The sequence below is a fragment of the Neopsephotus bourkii genome, unplaced genomic scaffold, assembly GCF_033783945.1.
Source record: "Neopsephotus bourkii isolate Nb327-2 ecotype Australia unplaced genomic scaffold, CSIRO-AGI_Nbou_v1 NB_753, whole genome shotgun sequence".
Taxonomy (NCBI): Eukaryota; Metazoa; Chordata; class Aves; order Psittaciformes; family Psittacidae; genus Neopsephotus; species Neopsephotus bourkii.
In genome coordinates this window covers 1,647,204-1,673,662 of record NW_026901251.1, presented here as the reverse complement: position 1 = coordinate 1,673,662, position 26,459 = coordinate 1,647,204, and the positions used below count along the sequence as shown (strand labels likewise).

At 41.6% G+C, this 26,459-nt stretch overlaps 1 protein-coding gene across 25 annotated transcripts in view; it reads left to right on the top strand.

The window, feature by feature from the left end:
• The window catches only part of DTNA (dystrobrevin alpha), a 230,603-nt gene extending 214,691 nt beyond the window's left edge, over window positions 1–15,912 (top strand). For 24 of the 25 annotated variants that reach the window (XM_061354862.1, XM_061354860.1, XM_061354874.1 and 21 more), the window contains 4 exons: window positions 1,937–2,026; window positions 2,583–2,751; window positions 3,433–3,565; window positions 12,398–15,912. In XM_061354862.1, the coding sequence (XP_061210846.1) occupies window positions 1,937–2,026; window positions 2,583–2,751; window positions 3,433–3,565; window positions 12,398–12,553 (548 nt within the window). In that variant the 3' untranslated portion in view covers window positions 12,554–15,912. Of the gene's footprint in view, window positions 1–1,936; window positions 2,027–2,582; window positions 2,752–3,432; window positions 3,566–6,756; window positions 6,804–12,397 lie in introns of all 25 variants that reach the window. The other variant, XM_061354858.1, reaches the window with a different exon arrangement.
• The last annotated feature ends 10,547 nt before the right edge of the window (window positions 15,913–26,459 follow it).

Sequence of the window (26,459 nt, the reverse complement as noted above, 5' to 3'; positions counted from 1 at the left end):
TGATCTAAATGAAGAAATATTCTCTAGTCTGCTCTCTCCTGAAATATTTATATCACTGCAATTCTTTTATTTGAATCATTTTTTTCCCTGTTTCCTTAGTACAAATCAAGTTTAAATGGAGCTCTGGAGTTCCTCTGCTGCGGTAGACATGTACTTGTTCCCAGGAGCCCAGTTCAGCCTTCTCATGCACCCTTCCTCTTGATTTTCATAGGAATTATGCCTCTGCGTGTGTATCTTAAGACAAGGTTGAATCTATAATACAATCAAGAAGTTTCCTCTAAAGTGCTAATCAATTCATGTATCGAACCTAGGCCTAATTCCTAGTCTCAACGTAACCGATTGATGGATACCTCATTTTCTGTGGCAAAAGAAACGGGCAAGATAGATACACTTTTCCTCTCTTTGCTATGAAAAAAATGGAGACAGGCAAACATACGGACCACTAACCCCTATGCTGTTATAGGATAGTTTCTTACAGAGCTGGGAGTAAGAGAAGTAGTGGCCACAATAAAATATCCATAAATAATATTAAGGCTGCCTCAGGCAAATTATTTTAAGTATATAAATGTGTTCTGTTCGAGATAAAAAGCAATATAAAAACGTAAGTGGTCACATTTAAAAACTGCTGCATTTGATAAATATCTGGCTTTACGTCATTGTTTACCATATTCTCTAGATAGGAAGGTCAAACCCAAAGAACTTGAAGCCAGCTGTTCTGTCACATCTTGACATACGATTTTGTGAGAGGAGGTGTGGGCTGAGATTTTACGGCTCCTTTCTGTGCTGCACCAACAGACGTCTGCCTGTATGTACATAATGCAGACAGGCCACAGCTAAAGCACAGTTTCTCTTGTGGTTTGGTTTTTTTCTCTTTCGTAGTGTTTGCAATAGTTGACAAGACTTTAGAGAGGGAGTGGCTGTCTCGAATGTTTGTGTGTATAAGAGAGAGATTAACTTCTTTAATTTACATTCCAGTAACTATTTGCTAGTGGAGATATATATATATAAACCTCTTCAGGATGTGGGGAAGTTTTTTAAATGTATTGGTTTGCATTCAGCATGTTTTAAAGAATCTACAGCAGTCAAATCCTAATAATTCCTGTGAATAATACAGTTTGAAAGATTATAGATTCTGTGGGATATGTTGGTCATTCAGCTACAATAGGAGCTACATTTGGGATTTGGGAGAATTAAGTAAGCACTACCCGCAGTCTGCTCCTAGGGAAGGAGTATTTCATGCAGCTCACAAGAATCTTTCATGATTGATGGTTAAGGGAATATTGCCAGGTTCAGCAGGGAAGCACTTCTAGATCCATTATTAGAAAGAGTTTAAAAGCAGCCTGGGGCTGTTTAGAGAGTCAATAGTGCTCCCCTTATTAAAATAAAAAAAAGGGAGAGACAGTAAATTATGGAATGGAGTATACAAGAAAGTCCTTGAGCTACAGGAGAGGCTGAGAGCGAGTGGAGAAGAAAACTCCATCTCAGAGGTCAAGTATGTTTCTTCAACATTTGCCATGATTATCTGGCAAATACCTGGCAATAATGGTGTCATTAAACAGAGCTGTGGGAACTTAGAGAAAACACGTAATTTCTTCCCTCCTCCTGCACAGACACTGTCAATGAGTTCCCACTGGATTTAATCTTCCAGGCCTGCTCTGCTGGTGTCACCACACAAATGCAAGCTTGATGGCAGTGAATAATCTCCACATATCTGGCATTGTGATTAAATGAAGCATGAGGGTAGGCTTCTGCTCTTGCATACAGCAGAAGTAAATGAGGCCATTCTGCAGAGAATTCTTCTGCACGTGTCCCTCGTAAGGACTTTGATACTCTGAGTTATCACAATGGCAGCTTTCAACAGGGTTAAAACTGCTTTCAACAGGAAAACATATGTCTTGTGAAGAATAGTAACGCTGTGCTTTGTCTCTTGCTTCAGGTGCAAGAAGAAACTTAAGAAATGATTTGCTAGTGGCAGCAGATTCAATCACCAACACCATGTCTTCTTTGGTAAAAGAACTAAATTCTGGTGAGTGAGGCTAACACGGGTGGATAGTCACCACGTTGTCATTTCACATCTATTTGAAAAAGTGGGAGGCAGGAAAATACAAACCAACAGAAAAGCAGTATGATGTTATCTTCAAAGCTTTTTATGCTTTTAGAAACAAAAACAGCTAAATAGCAGCTTCAGGAATACAGCAGATCTGAAAGCCATGGGCATAGAGGTGCAGCTGAATACAGTGAAAACTTTGAGAAGTTTGTTTGTGATTCCACATGGAATGGGATTTTACTCTTTAGAAATTCATTTAGTATAGAACATATTGGACCTGTTGTAAAATGCTGTCTGTGGTATTCTCCTTAAAATATCCTACCTAATAACCAAGATAAGCAAAGGCTTCACTGTTCTGTCTTAACACAAGAAGAAAACTATTAGCTCTGTAGATATATGTAGAATAATATATGTTACTCACTATGAGGTGGCAGAACTCAAAGTTGGAAAGACAGAGAATTGCTTAGAGGATCAGGCAAGTATGCACACTGTTGTGAAAGTTAAATGGAAGCATGTGTCACCTTTCACTTCACAGAAGTGGGCAGCGAGACAGAAAGCAATGTGGATTCCGAATTTGGACGGACTCATTTTGATGACCTTGTTCCGTCCCCAACGTCCGAGAAGGCTTTCCTTGCACAGATCCATGCCCGGAAGCCAGGGTACATCCACAGTGCTGCTGCCGCCGGCTCCCTCCGCAGTGACATGTGAGTACCCGCTCAATTCGCCTTCTTAATCTCATTCTTTATATGTTGAAAACAATGTTTCCTCTCCTTCTTAACTGATTATCACCAAAAACTGCCTGCATCCAAGTAAGAAACAGCTTCATGGTTAGATAGTAATGAGCACTGTAAACAATAAAGGCCAGAACTAAGCAGCATGGAGGCTCTGGGACAGCTGTGCTCTCTCTTATGCCCAGCAGTCCTGTTCCCTTCTTATCCAGACTAAGGGGCCTGTTGGAGGTTGCTGGAAAAAAGAAGTTTTTAAATGAAAGAGACAGAATGCTTTTTATTGACCAACTCAGTTGACTAATAAGCCAATTTATTTTTGGAACCTGAATCTCCTTATCAAAGACAATAGGCATTTTTCCAGTTATTTTTAGTTCAACCTCTTTGTACCAAGTTATTGAGAACTTTTGTTACACAGTTCCATAGAGCTGTACCCCCAAAATACCTTCAGCAGAGTATGTCCTTTTGTCTATTTCATCAGTATCAGAGCACTGGAGAGAAGATAGGTGAGGTGTTTTCCACTGCTAGGAAAATGCTAGCCAATGGAGCATGTGTTGGTGTGAAAGTATCCCACTCTCCTCATAGTTACAATAAAGGGAAGTGTTATTGACTCGGAATGTTACTCATCTCAGGAGGCTATTTACTGGTAATTTTCTTCAGGGTTACAGAAGATGGAGACCCCTATGTCAGAGCAGATGATGAAAATTATGAGAATGACTCTGTCCGCCAGCTGGAGAATGAACTGAAAATGGAGGAGTACCTGAAGCAGAAGCTGCAGGATGAGGCATACCAGGTGGGAGAAGGACACCAGCTGCCCATATATCTCCATAAGTGAGAAAAAATAGCACACCATAGCTGGCCAGTGCCCTTCTTAACCTGTCTTAGTCCCTGCAGCGTGGTGTGTTCTCAGTTACTACAACAGCCACGTTCCAGAACCTGCTATTGTTCTCTTTCACATACAGGCATGCATCTAACCTTTGTGCATATCTTGGAAGACCACACTGCCTCAGGCACACAGCAGTAGTCCTTAGGGCAGGTGGGACAGAATTGTCTCTGGTGGTGTCAAGATGAGTTCTTGCTATATTTAGATTACTTTTTTTTCTCTTGTAGTTAAAAATGTTCAGAATGGCTTCTCCAGCGTGAACTGCAGCTCAAGTGCAATCTGTGTGTTATTGTCATTGCCAGAATCTGGAATGAGAGGGAAGGGTCTGAAAGTAATTGTATCCCAGAGAACTGAGTATTCAAAAAGCATCCCGTATAGAGAAGTCTGGGGATTTGTCATTAAACACCCCCTGGGAAGATTTTCAAAGGGTGTTTGTTTAGAAGCATGAGTAAAACGAATGCAGGTGAAGCTGGAATTCCTGTAGACATCCTGTCCTGTCTGCATAATGCTCTCTAATTCTACCTGGTGTAATGGACTATCATCAGTTTTTAGGCTATTCTGACTGGGAACATCCTAATGTGAAATGTATTACTTCTTATAATGTTGGTAGTAATGTCAGTAGAAGGGCACACTCGGTTCAGTTATTTGGGAGCAGAGCTGAAGCAAGCAAAATTAACTGTTTTCCCACATGGTGATCAGTTAAATTTGGAGCTCATCATTACAGAACAAAACAGAGATGAGAAGTATAAATGGTCTAAAAAGAAAGGATTAAGCAGGTATTGATAGATCAGGTGTATGGAAATGAGGTTCAAAAACACTTGGGCAAAAATTCTTTAAACTGCTGTTTGCTGGGAGCTAACAAAATCTGGCCTTTTTTTCAGGTAGTTTTCTCTAGCATCTACTACCAGTCACATTGGAGACAAGAATCTGGGACTGACAGGCTCGTGATCTAATGAAGAATGGCTGCTCTTTTGGTCTTCTTTTCTGTAAAGCTGCTAGGATAAGTTCATTGACTTAAACCAAAACTGCAGATAGTTTGAAGGCTGATGTGAGCTTCTGGGGTTTTCTGTTGTTTACCTAGGTCTGCTACATGCCTATGATACACTGCCAAAAGTCATTCCGTTGCAAAGGTCTTTAAGGACATGACAGCAGGAGCAGAATTGCTATAGACTATGTCTTAAAGCAACAGTGGGTGACATGAATTTTTTTGGTCACAATTTTTAATCCAGGATAGGAGATGGCAAAATGACAGCCTTTAAACTTCTGAACAGGATGAGCAGCTACTGCTGATGTAATGGAAATTAACTGTCGATTATAAAGAAGGTGTACCTCAGTGGTGACGGCTGTCAAGCATCAAAGAATTAATATTACTATTGCTGGTAAAAATTCCATATTCTCCTGAAAGAACAATAGACCAATTTTGACTACACTTTAATTACAGTATGGAAGTGCAATATATGGCAACGGTGCTACATGAGCTTCGCAAGTTTCAGCGGGATTTTGTTCTTGCACAAAATTGAGTACCAATGTGCACTGGAAAATAAGGTCATTCATTGTGCAGGGGAAGTTATACATGTTGCTCGATAGAACCGGGTGTTACTGTCACTTCAGTCAAGACAGAGCTTTTCTACTGTCTTCCAGCAGTATTCCCAGAAGAAGGGGAGGAAATCTCCCTATGGATGTGACAATAAAAGTCCTTTTGAATACAGGTCAGCCAAGGCTAGACCCAGGTGAACTTTGTTCCGTATTGTTTTACACCATTTGTTTCCACTGGGAGGAGAGAGTGAAAGAAAAAAACACACAGAAAAAGCAAAAGGCTTTTTTTCCTTCACAGATGTATTCCCTGAGGAAACAGAAACCCCTCATTCTAGACAAGTTCTGTTTAATAACATTTTTCCAGAGGAAATTTTATGATGTACTTTACTGTCTGTAAAATTGTCAGCCCCTTTAAGGCAATGATTTGACCATAGTGACTTGAAAGTAGAAAGTATTTTTAGTAGATAACCACAGACCCAAATCATGCAATGCACAAGAAGTCCTTCCCAAATATACCGGGAAGGACTTCTTCCTTCCCGTTTGATTCACTTTTCACTAGGGAACAGGTTCAGAGGAAGCAAGAAGAGGTATTAAGTTAGTAGGGACCATTAGGATAGAGATTGTCACATTGATCCTAAGATACGTGCTTTTGCTTTGACTCCTTCTCTGCACTTTGCACTTAATTTGTGGTATTTTGCTATTCTCTTCCTTTTTCTACTAGTATCACTGAGTAGTCTCTGAAGTTAAGGACACAACTTTCTACTTGCAAACACAAAGGCAAAGTGGGAAATTTCTGTTTACAGTACCCTGTCGAAAAGTGGCCAGGTCAACTATTCTAATTTGCATCAAACCATTGAAATTTATTACAGGCTATTTTGCTGTTTGTACTCGCATGTACACTGCATTCATCTGGATAGCCAAAAAACGCTGGTGGATGTAGCTATCCTAATGCAACTGTCAGCTGAAAAAATCGGCAAGGAGAAACTCCTACTAAGGTTACAGAATGGTAACCTCAGTAACAATATGGTAACCATTTTTGTGTTATTAAATGTCTCACTTTGTGTAAAAACAGCACAGTTAGAAAAACATGTAGATATAGTGTAGCATGGAAGATGGTTGGTCAAAACCCACTCTTGTTATTTTGTGTCACCTTGTATCCAAGCAAGATTTTCATGCTGAACTCTAAATTAGAATTGAAGTATGAGTGGAAGACCCAAAATACATAAGGAAATCTGGGACAGGAAACCTCAAAGGAGGCTTCTTCTCTTCTTTGAAAGCATGTTGTAAATAACAAGTATCTGTACTGGAAAAAAAACCACATTCAGCGCACAAGTGTAAATGCTAACAGTGCTTATCCTCCCACATCTGCTACCAGTTGTGTTCATGTTACAGTCTTCTGCTGGATGTACTGTGTAAGACACTTTTCACTGGGTTTATTTTCTGGGTCCATAATTGCTCCCTTTATTTCTAGGCTTGTGCATGGCTTTCTTCAGAATAATACACTGCCTGGCTGCTCACTGGCTTAATTTGTCATCTTCTTGTTTTCTATCCTTTGTTATCTACAGGTCAGTTTACAAAGTTGAGTGCAATATCCTTCTCTCTCTCCTCTCAAGTAAGTATCATTATCATTTAGAAGAATGTTTGGAATTAATCCTCATGATGTGTTATTTCTGTTGCAGTGCACCTTGTGCTGCCTGAGTGTATGTGACAATGCTGTTTCTCACTTCTCTGAACCTGTGCTAGGATGTCCAGTAATCTCTCTAAATGATTTCTGTTTTTAACGAAATGTGGTCCTAGTCCTGAGGATTCCTGTTAAGCCATCACCTTTTTATCTTCTTCCTTTGTTGACTCTGAGTGAGAAAGGGAATTTTTCATCCCTGAGGCTATATTAGCCAGTATAGAGAAACTTTATCCAGAAGGCAAGGAATCAGATTACATTTCAGGAGACCTGAGTTAAGTTCTTTACAATGCTGTAGTCTTCCCAGGATAACTGAAATAAGTCATTCCTGATGAGACCAGAACCATCTACTCTAGTATGGGAAACAGAAGTGAGGCAAATACTACAGAAAGCAATCCACCAGCTGCTTAACCATGAAGGTGTCTTTAAATGTGTTGTGAGAGTTTAAAATGCGCTGATCCAAAGTGTAAGATATTAGCTAGAGTCTGGAAGTTCAGGGATAAGCCAAGAAGGTCTCTGAATTCCCTGCTGGTCCACATTCAGGTCATGCTCCTCACACATGCCAACCTCACAGTTGGCAGCGCTGAGTTTAATGCCAAGTTCAGCAACTGTGTTTTTCTCAGGGAGTCAGACAATGACTATTTTTATGAAGTAGTTTGTTATTCTGAACATTTGCCTAGAAAATGGGAGACCACACATTTCCTTCTTGCCTCATCTGAAGCTATGGACACTGCATTTCTGACTTCCTAGGAGACTGCTGTGAAGACAGCAGTGAGACATTGCCATCCATCCTACTCTAACACTGAACCACAAGATAACAGGACCAGAAAGGAAGAAAACAAAGCAGAGGTCTGCCTCTGGTCTGCAAACTGAGTCTCTTCCTCAAAGCCAGAACTAAAGGCAACCAAAGGTCTACTGTCAAACAGGCACTTCAAGTTGGGAACATGGTCATGTTCAGAAAAGCAAAAACAGTGAATAGTCTGTTCCTACTTCACTAGGAATTCATGTTGCTAGATTTTGTGTGTCATGTTTTATGCTTGACTTCCTTATTTATACTGCAGTTTTGATGGCAAAATCTGACCCTGATTCAAGGGGTTTGCAGCTTCTGATAACAGTAGAATTTGGATGATAAAGAGTGGATCTTATGAAAGCAGCTGCCAGTCTTGAGTGTTAAAAGCTGTTAGGTATTTCCAAAGCATCTGTCTCAGTGTCTCTGGCACCTAAAGCAGAATAAATGGATGTGAAAAGCAAATAAACAGCAATACCCAGAGTACTATAAAAACCAAATAACTGCTCATAAAAATTCTTCTAACATTGCCCCTCAGGTTACATTCATTTTCTCAGTAGCCTTGTTATAAACACTAGCCGTGTAGAGTTTCCTGAACACTGACAGCCAGAAAAGCAAGTTTTCTTCTTCAGTTTTATTGCAGTTGTCAGTTATAGATCAGGTCACATGAAAAAGAAAATAGATCTTTCAACAACAGTGTATGAGCGTATAACTGTATGTAGCAGAAAGATTATATATAATCGAATGTAATTACAATTATGAAGGGTAATAGCATTCAGACAAACCATTTGCAGTATTAAGTGGAAAAAATAGTTCCTTTTATTAGGAAGAAGTGTTAAGACAGTGATGTGGGAAAACACATACTGCCGTACAGCCTAGCTTTCTTGGAAACGTATCCTGTCTCAAATCCGATGTCAGCAGAGATCTGAGACTGAGCTGCTACCTCGTATCCCCGATGCTTTTGAAACCTTTTGAAACTGTCAAAAATAATTTATGTAAGCACTGTGGTCTGGTTAATTTCATAGTGAAACTCTTTGGCTCCCATGGGAGCACTTCAGTCAGTAGCAAAGACTGAAACATCCCCCACCAGGTGTAAAAACCTGGCCCTATAGAAACTAACAGCAAAAACCGGTGAACTCGGCGCTTCACCTATATCCGTAAGAACAACACTGTATTATGGTACATTGTGGTAAATACGTGTACACGTGATAAGCGTGGCTTAGTCTTCTCAAAATTTACTCTCTTGTGACTATGGAAGGCTATCATATCTTGTGTATTTGATTCAGTACTAGTATTTCATAGCATTGGAAAAATAAATCCAAAATAGTTGATATCTAAAGTGCTTGTGCTGTTTATGTTCAGTTCTTGCTTGAAGCTTAGCAATTGCAACAAGACTTCTAAGATAATATTATTCAATCAGTGATCATACAAATACAGTCAGAATGGCCCTAGATGGCCATATGAGGTAGAAAGCCAACAGACTTTCTTATCTCACAGCAGTATTGATTTCTGCTTATTTATAAAAAGACAGGGAAAATGAGTAGCTTGTTATGAATGATATTGTTGTTGATAGCCAGCCACAGAGTTTTGTTCATTTCCTCATCCATCAGTCACGGACAAGTAGTGTTGATGTCATTTAATTAAGCGTTTTTGCAGTCTACTTGCATTTTTAAAAGTGCTTTGTACCGTTCTGTAGAATTGACTTTGAAATAACATGTAGTATAACAAACTCCTAGGCCAGCAAGTGGTTCCAGAAATATATAAAACATAGTTTAATCACGTTTTCAGTTTACTGTTTATGCTAAATGTACTTTAATACCACTTGTTGGGTTTTTTTTTCATAGACTAACAGTGAATTTGCACTTGTTTCCAGCAGGCTCTAGGCAGATCTTGAAATTAGGTGAATATTTTTTTTAGATACTAGGAAAAAACTCTTCACTATGACAGTAGTGAGGCCCTGGCACAGGCTGCCCAAAGAAGCTGTGGCTGCCCCATCCTTGGCAGTGCTCAAGGCCAGGTTGGACAGGACCTTGAGCAACCTGGTCTAGTGGAAAGTGTCCCTGCCCGTGGCAGAGGGGTTGGAACTAGGTGAGCTTTAATGTCCCTTCTGAACCAAACCATTCTATGAATTCTATGCAACTATGACGTTATTTTGCCTTTAGCACTTTGATAGCTGTTGTTTTTTTCCAAGGATGGCCAGTGGGAGTAGAAAGCCCCATCTCTGAAAGTGGTTAAAAAGTTGTCATTTTCAGTTAAGAGCTGCCGACTCATGCAGTGGATGTGTTCCCATGAGACCTACAATCTCCTACATTATCTGAAGCAGTGCTTTCTTAGTGCTGGCATAGCAGCATTTTAGTTGGTCATGTCTAATGCATTTATATGCATTATTATAACAGAAAAGGAGATGAGAAAAGCTAAATTTCCCCCACGCAGTGCCACCCTCCTCATGGTTTTTAGTTTTTTCCTTTCACTCACTCAACAAGGCCAGTTCCTCCAGCCTCTTCCTCACAGGTCAGTGATGCAGTGGTGAAGAACCAGGATGCGGGCACTGGAGAAACTGTACACATCCGTAAGCTAAATGATTCAGCAACTCACTCTGTTTTGTTGGGTTTTTTCCTTGAACATACACATTAAAAACCAGCATTATGTGGACCATTCCATTTGAAAATAGCAGCAGGCTGACAGTACAACAATATTCAAAAATGTCTGCTGCATTCAGTCAGCTCTGTTTTGGCTTTCTTCTTTATTTTTCTCCTTAAGCCCTGCTCTTCCTAGTGTGTGGGCGTAAAAAAAGCTGTAAAAGAACTGTGACCGAGTTGACTTCGAAGAAGCAGTTTTAGTTTTGTGAATTTAATTCTGAAATTACATGAGGATTAGGAGGGATGGATTTCAAAAATCCCTGAATGGTAAATAGCAGAAAATGATAAGAACAGAAAAGAACCTGTGAATTAAGATACAAAAAGGTCAAGAAATGGTTTTATAACATGACAGATAATACTGAGTCTCAACTTGCAAGTGATTCTAGCATTTCCAAAGTGCTATAGTGAATTTAGAGCTCTGAGGTTCATTAGTACTCATCATTTATTGTATGAAAATCTCTATCCCAATGCTGGCTGTGAACTGAGAATTCAGAATAACCCTCCCCGTGCTCCACTAAGGAGAAGTAATTTATCCAGAAAATTGAAAGTAAACCCAAATACTCAGCAGTACTCTCAATGTGTCTTAGTGCATCCAGTGTTTCATAAGCCAGTCTGATTTTACTCTCACGGTTTATAATGATACCATCAAGAAATACGAGAGGTGCCTATATTTACATAACCCTGAAATTGATTCTTTAAAAATCACTCTCAGGCAGTTGAGAACTGACTTCTTCATGCCTTTCATTTGCTCTTTTTTAGCTGAATTGAGAAGAGCAAAATGTGCCTTTATTAAGATTTCTAAGTCAGACTTAAGCAGTACAGATGATGGCTGATTTCTAAATAATGCTCATTTAAAATGTACCTCAGAAATTTTTTATGAACTTCTCATTAGGCTTGCAGTGCAGGTTTCCTTTCCATTTATCAACAAAATGTTAATGCTAGGTCTTCTGTAACTGCCTGACACAAGGAGATCTTAAATTAAGATCATCATACCATTTGGCATGCTTAGGTATTAAAGAATTGTATGGAAGCATTTGTGCTTGAATAATTAATACAATCAAATGGTGTCTAGGAAGGAGAAGAAGAAAGAAAAACTACCTGACCTTTCTTCATTCATCATCTTTAATTTAACTCTGTTTTACTGAAGTAATTTGCATTTCATGTCTTGTCTTGTAGGCCAGCTTTATACCTGAAATAAGTAGAAAAGAATTCATGTCAGTGGTGTTTGGGCTTTTGTGCTGTTGTTATCATATCTCATGAAGTGCAGATTGGATTTCTGTCTGAGGTGTTTCAAGAGGAAAAGGATGATGATCTCCTTAACTTTGAAAGGGTCAAGTGTGTAAACAGTACCTTTATGATAAATGTCCAAAAGCAAAAGTTTGCTTTATTACCTGACTCTGCATCCTGACATGGTTCTGAGAAAGAGAAGCAGTGTTTATCAGGCATTTTCCATTACCAACTAAAACTTCTATGCCTCCAATGTAGGAATTTAAGATACTTACTGATGTTCCGGGATATGGAGGAGCACCAGGGAGAAACTGGTGCCCCAGCAGATTAGGCTGATTGTGAGCTGTAACACCCAGAATCATTCTTTTAAGTAACTACATTTCTTTTTAGACACGGTAAAACTGCATGTAAATCAAAGGAGAGATGTTTACATGTGAGAGGAAGCTCATGATGGTGAGTGACTCTTAACTGAGCGGCTGAACGCTGCACACAAGGGGAATAATCCATGAATTCACCACCAGTAATCTATTTGTAAAGAAAAATTGAAGGGGAAAAAGGGAACATCTGCAAATCTGTGTCAGTACAGACTGAGTTACCCCAGGTTCCCTCAGCAGAGCAGGCAACAGTCTTCTCAGCCACGGTAAGAAGTTTCCAACTTCCCACGTGCCCTGTAACTTTCTGTTTCCAGCTCAGATACCTATGTCTCACCTAGGTAGAATGGATTTTTCACTTTTTTTCAGGTATAACCACAGGAATTGTCCAACTCTTTTTTCCTCAATAAAGCAGCAGGCAGAGGCTATACTTGCTCTACCTGTGTGGGTGCAGCATCTTAAACCAGCACTGTTTAAAACCCTTCCCTCCCCATTTCTCAACAGGCAAGCTGCAGTCAGACAGACAACGAAAGCTACGTAAGAACTGATGATGAGGAGAGCTGCTTTCGGACAGACGACGAAGAAAACTCAGCTGCAAACTTCACAGAAGAGTGGAACCAAGAGGTGGAGCGTCTCTTGACAAAAAAATCACATAACTAAGTTCTGAGGACTGTAGCACAGTACTTTTGTTCTAAGAGTTGTAGTTTGTAGATGTGTGTTTTTGACAACAAGACTTTTGTTTAAAGCTAACTTACATTAGCTACATCTTCTGTAACATGGCTCATTACCGGTGAAGAAAACAGACTGACGTAAGTACTGCTGTTACAAAGAATAGCGGTATTAATAACTCACGTAAACCCTTTGCACATGATATTGAACCTGTTCAGTTTACAATGACAATACTGTTTATAGATAGAAACTTGATTTCTGAATACTTTGAGATTTTAGTAGCTCAGTTTACTATACACTGTACATTTTTTCCACAGAAGAAATAAAAAGCTACAATTATGCATTTAACACTGAATGATTATACTCCTGAGTGTATATATGTAGTAGCCCAAAAAAACGAAGTACCAGACTATATTTGCAATTTGTTTGCAAGTCTTTAAATTAAGACTTACGAAAAATGTACTAAAATAATAATTATAATAATATAATTAATAAGAATAAAAAAATCTTCTCTAATTTAGGGCTAATGTGTAACTTAGGAATGTTTCTTTCAAAATAATCTAACAAATCAGCCATAGAAGTTAGTGTAAATATTTTTTTTCCAAATAGATACCATATACAAAAGGTGACATTCAAATTATATAGAATCTAGTTTTTAAATCAGCACAGATCTTCTTAAAACTGTGAACTATGTTTTGAAATACTCGTTGCTAAAGCTGTTTATAAACCACAGGTGCCATAAGATCCCTGAACTGACTGATGTTACGTATAATCCTCCATGGTATTGTTTCATTGATGTTTTAGCTTTAGTAAGCATGTGTTCAACAAAACGGCTCTTTCCATCTCTCCGCCCCTCCTCTCCCCACCCCAAATGTTATTTTCGAGGCCTTCAGCTTTAAATGTACAGGCTTAAAGTGCGCTTGCAACTGTTCTTCTTTTTATTTCCGAATGTGTATTGCCTTAGCCAGCCACCAGGTGTTCTGCATGCACTCTTGGAAATGTGTAGTGAGACTCTTTCAGAGCTGGATGGAGAAATAGCTATCAGTGAAAAGCACAAGAGAAGTGGTGGAATTTGTCGGAAGGACAGGCATACAGTTACAGAACTGGAGTTTTGTCCAGTTTAGTACTTTTCTGATATAAAGGCATTTCAGGGGAAAAGAGACTTACCTGGCCATTTGGGATGAGGCATTGACACTGCTAGCTCAAAAGCGTTTGCTCTGCCATGACTACAAACCTACAGATACCTACAGGGCAGGGACTGACACAAACTAGCTGTAAAGTCCTCCCCACAGCATATTGCTTGGAAATAAAGATTATGTGTGTATGGCACATAGCGCTGCCATGCAGAAAATCAGAGCCAGGCCAGGAACAGCTAGACCAGAAGCCGGTCAGTAACACAGTGCAATGTCACATGCTCAGCCCTCCTGAGGAGCGCAGTGTGTTAGGTTGGGATGACCTCTGTGCTCATGTAGTTTTACTGACCTAACACACAGTATTAGGCTTCCAGTATCTGGCTGACCTGAAGTGACACTAACAGCCCTGAAAACAGTAGTGTTTCATACAGATATTTCACACCAGCACAGTTTGCCTACAGCGAGTGATGAGGTACCCATCTAAAGCAGGTTATCATGGCTTGTCTGTCCTTGCTTTCATGGTGACGTGGATGTGTGCTGCCGTGTTTATGTGAGATTGCAGTGTAGCTCGACCCAGTAAGTCCACTTGTTTGCATGCATGCTCTAGGCTAGTGGCTGTTTCCCTGGGCACTATGTGTTAGGGAATGAGTATCTGTATGAAAGAGCTGCTGCCATTTTTCACTTTCATATTGTATTATTGCTTATGCAGATCTCTTGTCTGCCTCTCCTTGCATATCTGGGCTTGGTCTGAGGCATCTAAATGCATACTAAGGCATCCAGATATCTTTATGTAAGCTTTTCATTTCTGCAGTCACTGGTCTTTGCTCCTGGGGTATGTGCCATCCTGGCAAGGCAGGCAGGCACCATATCCTCTGATGCCCCCTCCTCCAGCCTCCTCTCAGGAATGGGTTAGCCTCCACTAGTGCCTAGCACTCCATGTCTAAAGCTACTGCAGTGAATCAGCAGACATTGCTGTCAGCTCAGGATTCCACACGAGCATTTCCTGAACAGAAATAAATCAAGCTAGAATACAGCTACAAGCAATGGCTGACTAATTCAACCCATGTCATGTCTAACTGTACCCAGAGTAATAGATCACTCCTGTACTGTCATCTTAGTGTCTGCGTGCTCATTATCGCTATGCTTAAAATAGATGCAATAGAATAAATCCATTGCAAGGGCTTCCAGACTAGGAGTAAGGAAAAAGTTGAGGAATCAAGAGCCTTTCTTTCAGGCTGGTGCCAACAAAGTGATCCCCAGCAGAGCTCTGGCTCCCTTACACCCTAGAGCCCTGAGATTAAGCACCTCTTACTTGGCTCTTCAAATATCTATTTTAAGCATTTCCCAACTGTTGAGCTGGCTGAGTTTTCACCCAGCTGGTCTTTGTCTGTTTGTTGAATATTGTTTTGGTTGTGGTTTGCGGTCATTAAAACAGAGTTACAGAAGAGGTCCCTGGCACGAGCCTTCTCGTAACTACCAGTGGCCCACCACAACAGTCAAAACTCCGGGTGGTTTTACTGTCACTGGAGGAAAACCAGTGTTTGCAATCAGGAGACAGGGATGTGAAGATTTATAAGGTCCTTGAATGTCCAAAGCGAAGGTGGAGAATGGGTTGTCTGTAAGTAGTAATGTTATCTAAACTGCATAAAAAAGGTGTGTGGCCTTTGTTGTGATATAATATGTATTTTCTTATATGCATGAGCCAGATTGTTGCATCATAATTTATCATAAGTGTGTCCGCCTTTACTTTCAGTCATCTTCTCCCATCCTTATTGGTTCTTGGCAATTACTGTAGATAGACCTTGTAAATATTGCAACCTTGGGTTGCTGCAATCACGTTGGTTCAATTCAGCAGATGGAGCTGTGAACAACAAGCACTCCACTGTGTCCTGAAGACAAAAGGGCATTTTTACATTTGAACCAAAAAAAGAAAGTATGAAGAGTTACATCTTGAGGCTACTAACTGTAAGACATTTTTGAAACTACTGTACTTGACACCACTTGAGACAGATACAGACACTAAAGATGTCATGATATTCATTGGTATTGTAACAGAACTGCTATTGTATGGGGTTTTTGTATTGCTGTTAAGTATTGTTGTGTGTGTGCGTTGGAACCTACTGGGGACGTTATATTTTGAAGTGATTAAACTATTTAATTGTGTGTCTATATTTTGGAATGGAATTATTTCTTCATTAAAAAGATTTTTAAAAGTAACTTATGGAGCATCATGTCTGTGGGTTATTTGGGATTCGGAAGTCCTGTTCCATGGAGCCCGAGCGAGTGTTTTTTCAGTAGGGAAAGAAAATATGTCCCTGTGGCACAGCAAGTAGTGCTTCTTTCACCCACACTGACTCCTTCACCTCCATGCAAGAGAGCTCCTTCCACCGGTTTCCCCAGCACTTTGAGCGTGGTAATGAACTGCACCTGTGGCCAAGTGGTTGCTTCTTTCTTCTTGTCTTTAGCAGTTTCATAACGTGAAAATGCAGTTCCTGGTCTGTGAAACAGACCTTTCCTTCTACTTGATAGCACTGAAATCACCCTGAGCCTGTCAGGGGTCTGGCAAGATTCCTGGTATGGAGCTATGAGGGAACCCTGGTCCTGGGGAACCTGAACTATCTGCAATAGTGTATTTTTTCGTACCCACTGTTTCCCTGGCTCTGCCCTTAGCAGGAGCAAGACTTTGGAAGAGGTGTGTTTTAATGGCTTTACCATACACAGCCACGTGTAAACTTTTATTGCAGGAAGATGTGAAGTCTTTCTTTTCCCAACTACACTTTTAAGATGTCTTTCCATATACCAAGTGTTGGTAATTCCAGCTGGTTGCTAACCTCAAGGAGCACGGACTTGCAAAGCAAAAGCTCTTACTTAAAGCAACAAGTTTGTGTCCTGATGTCTCCAAGCATGGCAAGATCAGGAGGCAATACCCATGTGCACTTTTCTACCCATGGTACTGGTAGTCTCCCATGAGGCAGGTGGTTGGGGGTGTGCTGCTGACCCGTGGTGGCAGTCACACTGCAGCCATCTGCTGGACAGTGTTTCCCTGGTCAAAATATCCCCAGCTCTACCACAACGTTGCTAGCTGGCCAATAAATCACACTTCTGTTGGAAGGAAAGCAGTAGCAGCACACCAGAAATATCCTTTATCTACTTACACATATCCCAATATCTTAGGAAGCAGATAAAACCCAGGCTGCTGCCTCCCTCTTCGACGTTGACTGCTGTGGTAGCCTATAAATCACCAGGGTTTATTTGCCATAATTCCCCTGTCTACACGGTGACATTCTTCAATAAAGGCGATCATTTTACACTGTAAATTATTTTCCAGATCTGCTGAACTTTGCCTCCACAATCCCAGGCCAAATTCATATCCTCAGGATCGTAATACAGGGTGACATATCGCCAGCTCACACTGATAACTCTGTTTTATCCACACATAATCCCAAATTGCTGTATTTCTTCCTAACCCACAATCAGCCTATGGCCTTTGGGGAGCAAAGGAGGCAGTGAGGACTCATTTATAGGCAAAAATATGTTTTCCTCTTTGCCTCCTGGTTACTCTAGCTACTTTCTGCTCCACACAAGGAAAACCAATTCAACAGGAAGAAACAAATTAGTTTCATTTGTGAAAGGAAATAAAAATACTAAAATGAAATAATAAGATCAATCAGATTTTAACAACAAAATATAAAATGAAGAAGTGGTCTTTAGATCTGGAAAATTGGCCACTTGACTGCATCATTGCTGAATGAGGTGACTGAAAGCATCTGGAACTCTCTAAAAGCACCTGGGAGTTTTCTTCAGCAGCACGTGATCTATGGCCACTGTTCCAAAGGTTGCTTGGGAGGCCCGCTGCTCAACACTTGCGTATTCCTTGCAAGCAGCTTTTAGTTCTGGATGACCCCTTTTAAGAGAATACTGCAGGAATACAAAGCTGAGTCTGTCACGGAAACTCACAGAAATGTGTTATGTGGGAAATCTCTATTGTTCCACAATGAAAAAATGTATTGAAGAATTTCATATGCTTCAGGATCATCCTGTCTAATATTCTGGATAATCCGCAGATTAAGGATTCCCCTTTGCTTTCTCATGAGTGATTGCCACCGGTTGAGTCGTCTGTGGATTAGGACAGCTATCCCACACTGCCAGCACGACACCAACATGCCTTTGGCTGTGAAACACAAAGCAGCAGAATTAGGTTGTGCCTCTCACCGGCTTCCCATTTCCCTGGGAGAGGGATAAGCCAATGATGAATGGGTCCCAGACTGGAATAAGCCTTTCTGAGGGCCCACCATGCTGGAGGTTTCTAACAAAAGCTGTTTTGGGGAAGCAGCCTGGAGGCTGGAGAATGTGTGCAGGGGGATTGTGCAGCCACATCGTCTGAACTTTGAGATTAGACAGTTGATGCAGCTTGGAGGTAATAGAGACTAAAGAAGAAAGGCAGTGTGGAAAAGTAGTTGCTTTCCCGTCTCTTGGTAGGAAATGGAGGAGTGCATGGTGCATTTTGTCACTGGTATGCGACACTGCAGAATGTCGTTTGCTGTTTAATACAACATAATTTACCACAAGCAAATTAATTTCCTAATGACTTACGTATTTTCACATAGCACTCAGCAGTGGCCATATGGCAGATGGGTTGGGCCTGCTGTTTGTTATGCTCTCAGCCAGAGGGGCCTCGCTGTTACCATTTCTTCTCCTCTGCTTGTTGTAGCCCAGTGCTGCGTGCAGCCCACGTGTTCTCTCACAAGAGAGGCACCCTGCAAGTGCATGTTTTGAGTGGGTTTCTTACTACTGCTGGGTTCAGAGTTGGCCCCATTTGGTACATTCCTGTCTAAAAAACGTATGGGTCAAAGTGGTTTCCAGTCTGGGGATGCGACTGTGTGCACCTACGTTTCACAGCCTTTGGTCTTCGTAGCTCCCAGCTCTCCAACAGCCTCCCCTAACCCCAGTATGGGCACAAAGCCTCCTTGCTCTTCCTATCTCCACCATGCGCCCCTTGGGGTGATGGCAGGACAGGAGGCTGCTCCTCACCCACTTGAACCTGCGTCCTTGTATTTTTGCTGGCATTCCAGTCTCACACCAGGGTGAAACAGGATTCACCTGAAACCTCCCTAGAAGCTGTTCAGCCCCACCACGTGGAGCAGGGGCCTCTGCCCCCCTGGAAAGCATGTTTCTCACCCTCACTGAGAGCAGCCCCGCTTCCCATGGGAGCTGCTGTGGAGCGCGGACTGAGGGATCTCCTGGATGGGATTCACTCATGTCAAATAGTTCCTTTTGGACATCCAAAACTCTTCCTGGTTACACTGAAAGCTTTTATACCCCCTTCCCCTGCAGACGTACCTCTCCTCCTGCACCTCGCACTGTTGCTCAGCCCGATTACTCTCCATTCTTTTTCTTTCTTGCCTTGTTTTTTACAGCCACTGAGAGTAGCCTTAAACCCCCAGTGGTGTTACACACACAACACTGCCGCTGTCAGTAGGAATCAGGTGCTTGGCAAGCCTTGAAGATCTACGCTTTTGTCTCCACACTTCTTTCACATCTGCCTTCATGTGAAAAAGCAAGTTTGCAGGCTCTGTAAGACTCTCTGCTTTCATCACCATAGATATTATGCAGGTGCAACCAGCCTTAAAAAACCCCCAAGAGGCCTCAGCTCTGAAAAGCCACCCCATTGTCCTCTCTGCAAAGTGCCAAAGCAGTGGTTTAGTGTTTTTAAATGCCATTGTGTGCTCTCCAGAGCTGGTTTTACATTTGCCACCTCTAACTGTGCACTCACTCTCAGCTGGTTTGCCCAGAGCCCCTTGCAGTGCCCCGGCAGACCAAACGGCTCAGCCCTGTTTGTTTTGGCTGAAAGGCTGATACTGGAGCTATTGCAGATGGTAATTAGTACTTGAGGGAGCGCTGCTTCCAGGGAATCCTCTCATCACTCGCTCTGAGTCACATGCATATTGGAGAACACTTCACCAGAAACACATTTTCTGCTGGTTCGGATCTAAGCTCTCACAAATTAATTGAGTTCATGTATAAATGCACGAAGGAGGAATGACGAACACTCTCCTAAGGTCGTAATTGTGAGAAATGTATGCAGAAAGACACCTGTTCGCCAATTAAAAACTGGTTTGATAGGGGTTATGCAAGGCCTGAGCAGCTCTAGCATTGGTTGTTTGCCTGGCAAAGCAGCAATCAATGGGGAAATTAACTCGGCTGCAAGTTGGGGTTACCAAGGCTGATGGTGCCTGGAAGCAGAAAAATTGAATCATCTTATGTTCAGTTGGGCATCCATCACTTAACCTAAAAGGAGCAAACCTGCAGGACTAAAACCAAATGCAAACCAGATCACCGGTTAAGCAGCTATTCCATGGCCAGCTCCTGCTTTGCTTGGGAAGCAGTTCGTTATTCCCTTACGTGGGAGTGGTACATCTCATCTGCTCAGCTAATGCTGCCATGTGGCAGGTGGTTTTCCTGCCACGAGGATGCAGCGGGCTCGCTCCTGCCGTGGCTGAGCCATTAGGTACAGCTGAGGTACAGCAGGCAGAAATTTGCCCTAATAGCTCTCTTGAGTTGATAGCAGGACTGCATCTGGCCAACCCTTTAATAAAGCGTGATGAATAACCATGGGGTGTTTTCCCTGGCAGCTGAAACCTTTTCTAAGATGGGAATAATGTTCCTGTCTTCAGCCACTCAGTAGATGAGACAGAAAAGCTGGTGGCTTTGTCCCGAAAGTGTGAGCCATCCTAAATCTGGAGTGAGGTTTCACACTAAGATGTGTGATAATCCCAAGAGCAAGAATGCCTGTATCAGGTCCTTTCCCTATCCTTTGCTATAGACTGTCTGTACAGTAATAGTATTTATTGTCTCACTTCTGAATATAGAACTTGGCCAACACATCTTAAGCTAACACATTAAAAAAAAACCCTGGGAAAGGCGAGGTTTGAGTTTTGTTGAGTATCTGCATCATGCCCTGTTGCCTAGGTATCTACGCTTAAAATTCAGAGGCTGGTTTCTAGGAGTTATGAGCTCGAGAAATAAACAAGCTCTTCTAAGGATGCAGAAGAGAAGGCAGCTCAAATTTGGTTTGCTATGTTTACTTTGTTGTGCTCATTTGGGCATTCATTGTCTGATGATGGGCTAGAAACATAGATACCCTGCAGAAGCATTTCCCTTACTCACTTCAGCCAGTTTTATATGCCTAGCCTTGCCTGATCTCTGGCACAGACATGCATATGCACACATACACCGATGAGTTCGTTCTTGTTACTTTAAATAAGAGGTGACATTCCAGGCAGAACAGGGTGAGTCAGATGCACTGAGAGGTTATCCTACCCAGTTTGCATGGATCAGGTTCTTCTCATTTTCACTGTAGTTGAACAGTCTTCCACCAGGTAAAGGCAAGAGCTGCAATGCACGTGTCCTCATGCCACCCTCCCAAGGCAATGCTGGCCATACCCTGCCAGAGGTAGTACCCATTCACATCCCAGGAACTGCTTTTGCTTGGCTCACAGCTTAGGCACTAGTTCTGCCTTTGTGAGATCTCATTGGTGTGAGAGCTCTGATTCGATTGCACAATGGTCACCAAACCTTCTAATTTAAGGCAAATTTACCTCTAAGATGTGAATAGGCAGGAGCTATTTGGAGTATCAGCAAGATATGCTTGCCCATTAGCCTCATCCGATTGAAGCAGCTGCCCAATCAAGAAAGAACTTTTCTTGAAAGGCACGGTAGTAATGTAAATGCTTATTCTTTATGGCCTATGAACGCACTTCATTACCATTTAGTGATGCTATAGCTGTAATTCCAGGAAAACCTATTTTCAGTATACTGTATATCTACAGAAATATTCAAGCTTTCTCCTGGATTTCTGTGCTGAATTCTGGCAAGTTTAGCCCAAGCCGGCACTTTTCTTCATCTAATTTCCCACAAAGGCATGTGGACATGTCTTTAGCTGCATAAACTTAATTATACTCCCGTGGCCCCAAAACTGACAAGTAAATTACTGTTCCAGAATACTTGCAGAACAAAGCTTCACCAGAAGTGCTGCAGCTTGATTTGTTGGACCAGCAGTCTGGAGAGAAGGATTGTTATGTAAATTTAATTTGGAAATTATTAGCAAAGCAGTGCCACAGAACAGAATCCTTTTATTTTTTTAAAGGGATTCCACCTGATTATAACCACAGTCTGTTTCTGGTTACGTTAGCTTAAATAAATTGCAGGTATATGAAATATGTTTGGTAGAGTAGACAGGTTTTAGAAGATTAAGTCTTTCTCTTACAATGGAGTCCTGAAAGAGGTCTTCAGCGCTCTTAAAAATCCAGCATTGATTGAAAGTGTGATTTCTTTCCCCTGTAAAGCTGCAGAACTGTTGTTCTGGAAGCACTTGTTTTCAGCAGAAAGTTGGCAGTGCTCATAGATGAAGTCACGCTGTGAAAATTAAAGATACCCACCCTGGCCAGTCCTAGTCTCTTCCTCACTCCCTCCAGTGCCTTTCCTTTTATATTTACTGCCTGAAAACAAAGTTAGGCAAGGTCAGAAATCTCATAGAACCTACAGTCCATGAAGAACTATTGCTAAAGAGGGCTGATACAACATCATCTTGCAAGAAGTAAGCTCTGTCGTAGGTGAGAGTCCATTTGTATGCCTGTCTTTCCCAGTTACAAGAACTGACACTCCTTCAAACTAGAGAAGGATAGGTGTCTTGTAAACCAGGGCAAGAACCTATTGGAGATGTAAGCCTCTTTCACATTAGTGGTTGTATCTACCAAATTATCTATCAATAAGTTTCTATCTATCTTAGTTAAATTTAACACTACTTATACTCTACTGACATTATGTCAGTAATTTACATGCGACATAGTAAGGCTTGGAAAAATAAATCAATACAAGCCCAGTCCTCATCGAAGAATACTGGCCTGATCCAATATCCACTGGTCCAAAAGGTAAAGCTTCTAATTTTTGAAGCATGGGATCAAGGGCAGTATTGTCTGTTTTGGAATATGGAGGAAATTTCAGCTTTTCCTCATTTCTAAAGAATCAAAAAAGTAACATCCAGAAGGCATGAAACAGGGAAAAAATACAATTGATTCTTAAAACAGTACAAGCCTGCAGCCATGGAAGCTAGAGAGAGCAAATGCAAACCCCATTCACGTAACTACAGAAATGCAGAAAGACAGGAATGTGTATGTGTTTCTTTACAGTAATCACCAGCGCATCTGTCTTCTAGAGAAGCCTGCTGCATTTCCACTAACAGCTGTATCCTGACAGAAATGTGGTAGCAAAGTTGTAAAAGGATTCAAGAAAAACAAATAAGCAGTGAAGTAAACTGAAAAGACTGGGGTTTATTTATTGCAGATAAGGACTTTCCCATAGAAAATAGAATTGGAAGATCCTGTCACGTTTTTCGTGACAAACAAAAAACAACAACAAGCACAGATTTTTGGCATGGCATTAGGCTTGAGATTTTTGAACAACTCTTCTCACTGCATGTAGAGACAATAATCCTGGTGTGATGTGAGCCAAGTCACTGGCATGCAGCATGATTTCCAGCCATCCTCTCCTTCCACCCTGCAGCCCCAGATACTGCACAGCTTGGTGTGAAATCTTGGTCCCATGATTTGCTCTGTGTCCCTCCAGGTCTTTGATGACAAACAGGCAAACTACTGACCAGTGGTGAACAAGACCAGGTAAGAATAAAAATCACTTTGGAATGCTTTTGAAGCATTTTCCTGAGGTCTTGAGGTTTTTTTTTTTGTGGGCAAACAGTAAATTAAGCCATCAGGGATATTTAAAACATTGTCCTTAGGCATAAAGTCATACCTAAAACCCCACAGTTAGGCTATATTTTCAATTTATGGCCAAAAAGTATCATTCTTGCTGCCACTGGTGCATTTCCTCTTCTTCATTCTCCTAACCTTACAAGTTTTTCCTTTTCCAACACCTCCAAGTACAGGCCCATTCCTGCTCCATAGTATCCTCCTCAGCAGGCTCTCATGACCTGCATTTTGGCCTGGCTTATCTCACGGGTGAGATATGATAGGGTTGGAGCTGCCTCCTCACCCCTTTGTTGACAGCATCCCTTGGCCTGTGTGGTCGGTCCCACTTCCTCCCAGCAACCAGGAGGTTTGACGTACTCATATCCATGTGCTGTCTTCAGCTTGAGGCAATATATCTGCTGAAGCACATGCCAATGAGCTCTCCAGGAGGACATTCTCCTTCCTGGTTCTAGGAGACCTGATCATGAGTCACAACTTTCTGCCCACAGCAGGTCTACCGCCATCTCCATCGTTTAACTGGACACAAGAGGAAAATTCTCAGTGAGAACAATCAGCCATTGGAATAATCTCTCCAGGGAAGTGGTGGATTCCCGAGCACTGGACACTTGCAAGGTTTGGCTGGATGGGGTGCTGGGACATCTAGTCCAAGTCATGCTTTACCTAGAAAGGTTGGACCATATGATCCTTGAAGCTCCTTCCAGGGAAGGATTTTGTGATTCTATGATCAACGCTGGAGTTCAACAAGTCTCACAAGACAGGGGCTGTGGCCTCCAAAAGACAAAAGATGAATTGTGTGTTTTGCCATTTGGTCTTTCTATGGTTCAGTGAATGCCCTGACCTCCATGGCTTTGAAGTTTTTCTCCCTCAAGAGTGTCTTTCTTTCTTTGTTTTCTCTGTGAGCCGTTTTCCTCTTGTCTAGCCTTGAAAATTTGAGTGTCTGGAAAGATGGAGAAATTACAGCTTCAGAGGAGCCTCAAGACTAAACGATGAAGGAGAGGAGTTTCCAGGCTGCCTGTAAATTCTTGGGGCTGAGAATGTAAACTTGCCTTGCACGAAACTTGTGTAAAAGAGCACAGGGGCAGATGTGAAGGAGCCCTTTGTTCATTAGTTTATTCTGCTCAAATACATGCTTTAATGCAGTGATAAATTAACAGTTTAGGGTGCCTCTGCACTTATTACAGCACTTATTACCACCAATGACAGCTGAGGCTCCCAACTGATCAGAACCTGTAAAGGCAGAGAAGAGCAGCTCTGGCTTCACCACTGTTCTGAGGTCGCAAGGATAAAATGTGGGGACTGTTTTTTTCCTTTTTTTAAGAAAATTTCATTTGAGGTTTTAAAATGTGCCAGGGGAATGGTTGGAGAGAGCCACAACACCGCTTTCAAGTGTTTGCCATGGCGGTCATCGCCCTAACCGATTTGAATGCCACACATACTGACTGCGTTTGTCCAGTTTCACACACGGTTTTAGTATGGAAAGGTAACGGCTTTTAAAAATATATTTTAATTATATAATATATAAAATATTTTTAATATATGAAATGAAAAGTTGATTTATTTTATAGATTTAAAATGGATTCAGATGAAAAACAGTTAAAAGATTAAATTTCCTTTTCATAGTGACATTGGCATATCTGAAAGGGAAGGAAGAAACACGCACAACATTGAAGAAAGCAGCACTAACTAGATCTGACGTAAGAGCTTTACAATTATCTTATATATTCCATTATTTTTAATAGACTTCATTTCAATGCATGCAATCAGTCCAAATCTCCACAGACATCAAACTCATGCAGGGAAAGGGGAGCGGGTGCACGTGCATGTGCGCACATGGCTGGGGGGATTACGGGGGGGACGACACACTCACGTGCCTTCTGCATTCCAGATTTGTTTGGCTTTAAAGGGAAAACTCTAATTAACAAAATCCATCAAATGTGTTCTTTTCTGTTAGTTTCTATTTATAATTACCACAGGGCAGAAGTTAGGCTGAAAGACAAATTGCCGGATGAGAGCAATCGGACTACATTAATCCCAGCAACTCTGGCTGAAGAACCCATATGAGAAGGCCGAGAAGGTGCCTCTTCCCTCTGCACTTACATCCATCCTTCTCCTGGCCCTTGACTGTTTGAAAAGCAGTGTGGAGAGCTGTACATATGCTGCGCACCATGGCCTGGAGCAATATTGTTGCAAAGATTGTCTAATTCCTAGGGGATTGCCCAAGTCAAGCAAACAGCAAACTATTCAGTGTTTTATGAACACATTGATGCTGGAGAGGGGCATTTCAGGAGATTGGGCAGTGCTGGAGGATGTTAACAGGCTGGTAACATGCTGACAGCATTATTCCAGTCTGTTACTAGTTCCATTAGCCTTGGTGAAGCTGTCACAGCACACTTGCTAACCTGCTTATTTTGTTTGGGCATCCATCAGACCTTTCAAAGTTACTTTATCCAGTGTTTTGGAATAACATACCCACTGGTGAGTAAGTGAGTATAACTTTTAAGTTAAGCATACATAAATGGTTTAATTTCCGCGGTGGCTCCCCTGCACAGGAGGTAATATGCTGCTGTCACGCTTTGCAAAGCTCAGCCAAAGATCACAGTGCTCCTCCCCAGCCAGCTACGCCATCCTCTTACATATACATTTACTCTGGCCCCATTTATCCTTGCTAAGCTCATAAAGAAACCCCAGTAAATCTGCCTTGAAACCAAATTCAGAGTCTCCAGGAATTGATTCGGTCAGCAACATCTGTACTCCTCCTTGCTGAGAACATGCCTGAATTATCCACATGCCTCCTGGCACTGCCTGGACAATCAGATGACAGGATATTTCATAGCCCTGACAGCTAAACCTCACTGCACTTTTCACTTAGTGCTTTGCCACATCCCTTCCCCAGTGCAATGTCCCTGTGTGATGCTTCCTAGCAGAAACAGCCATAAAAAGTGTTGATAAACTGACTATGGCCCCAATACCTCCAGGAGCGAATAAAGAATCTTTTTAATA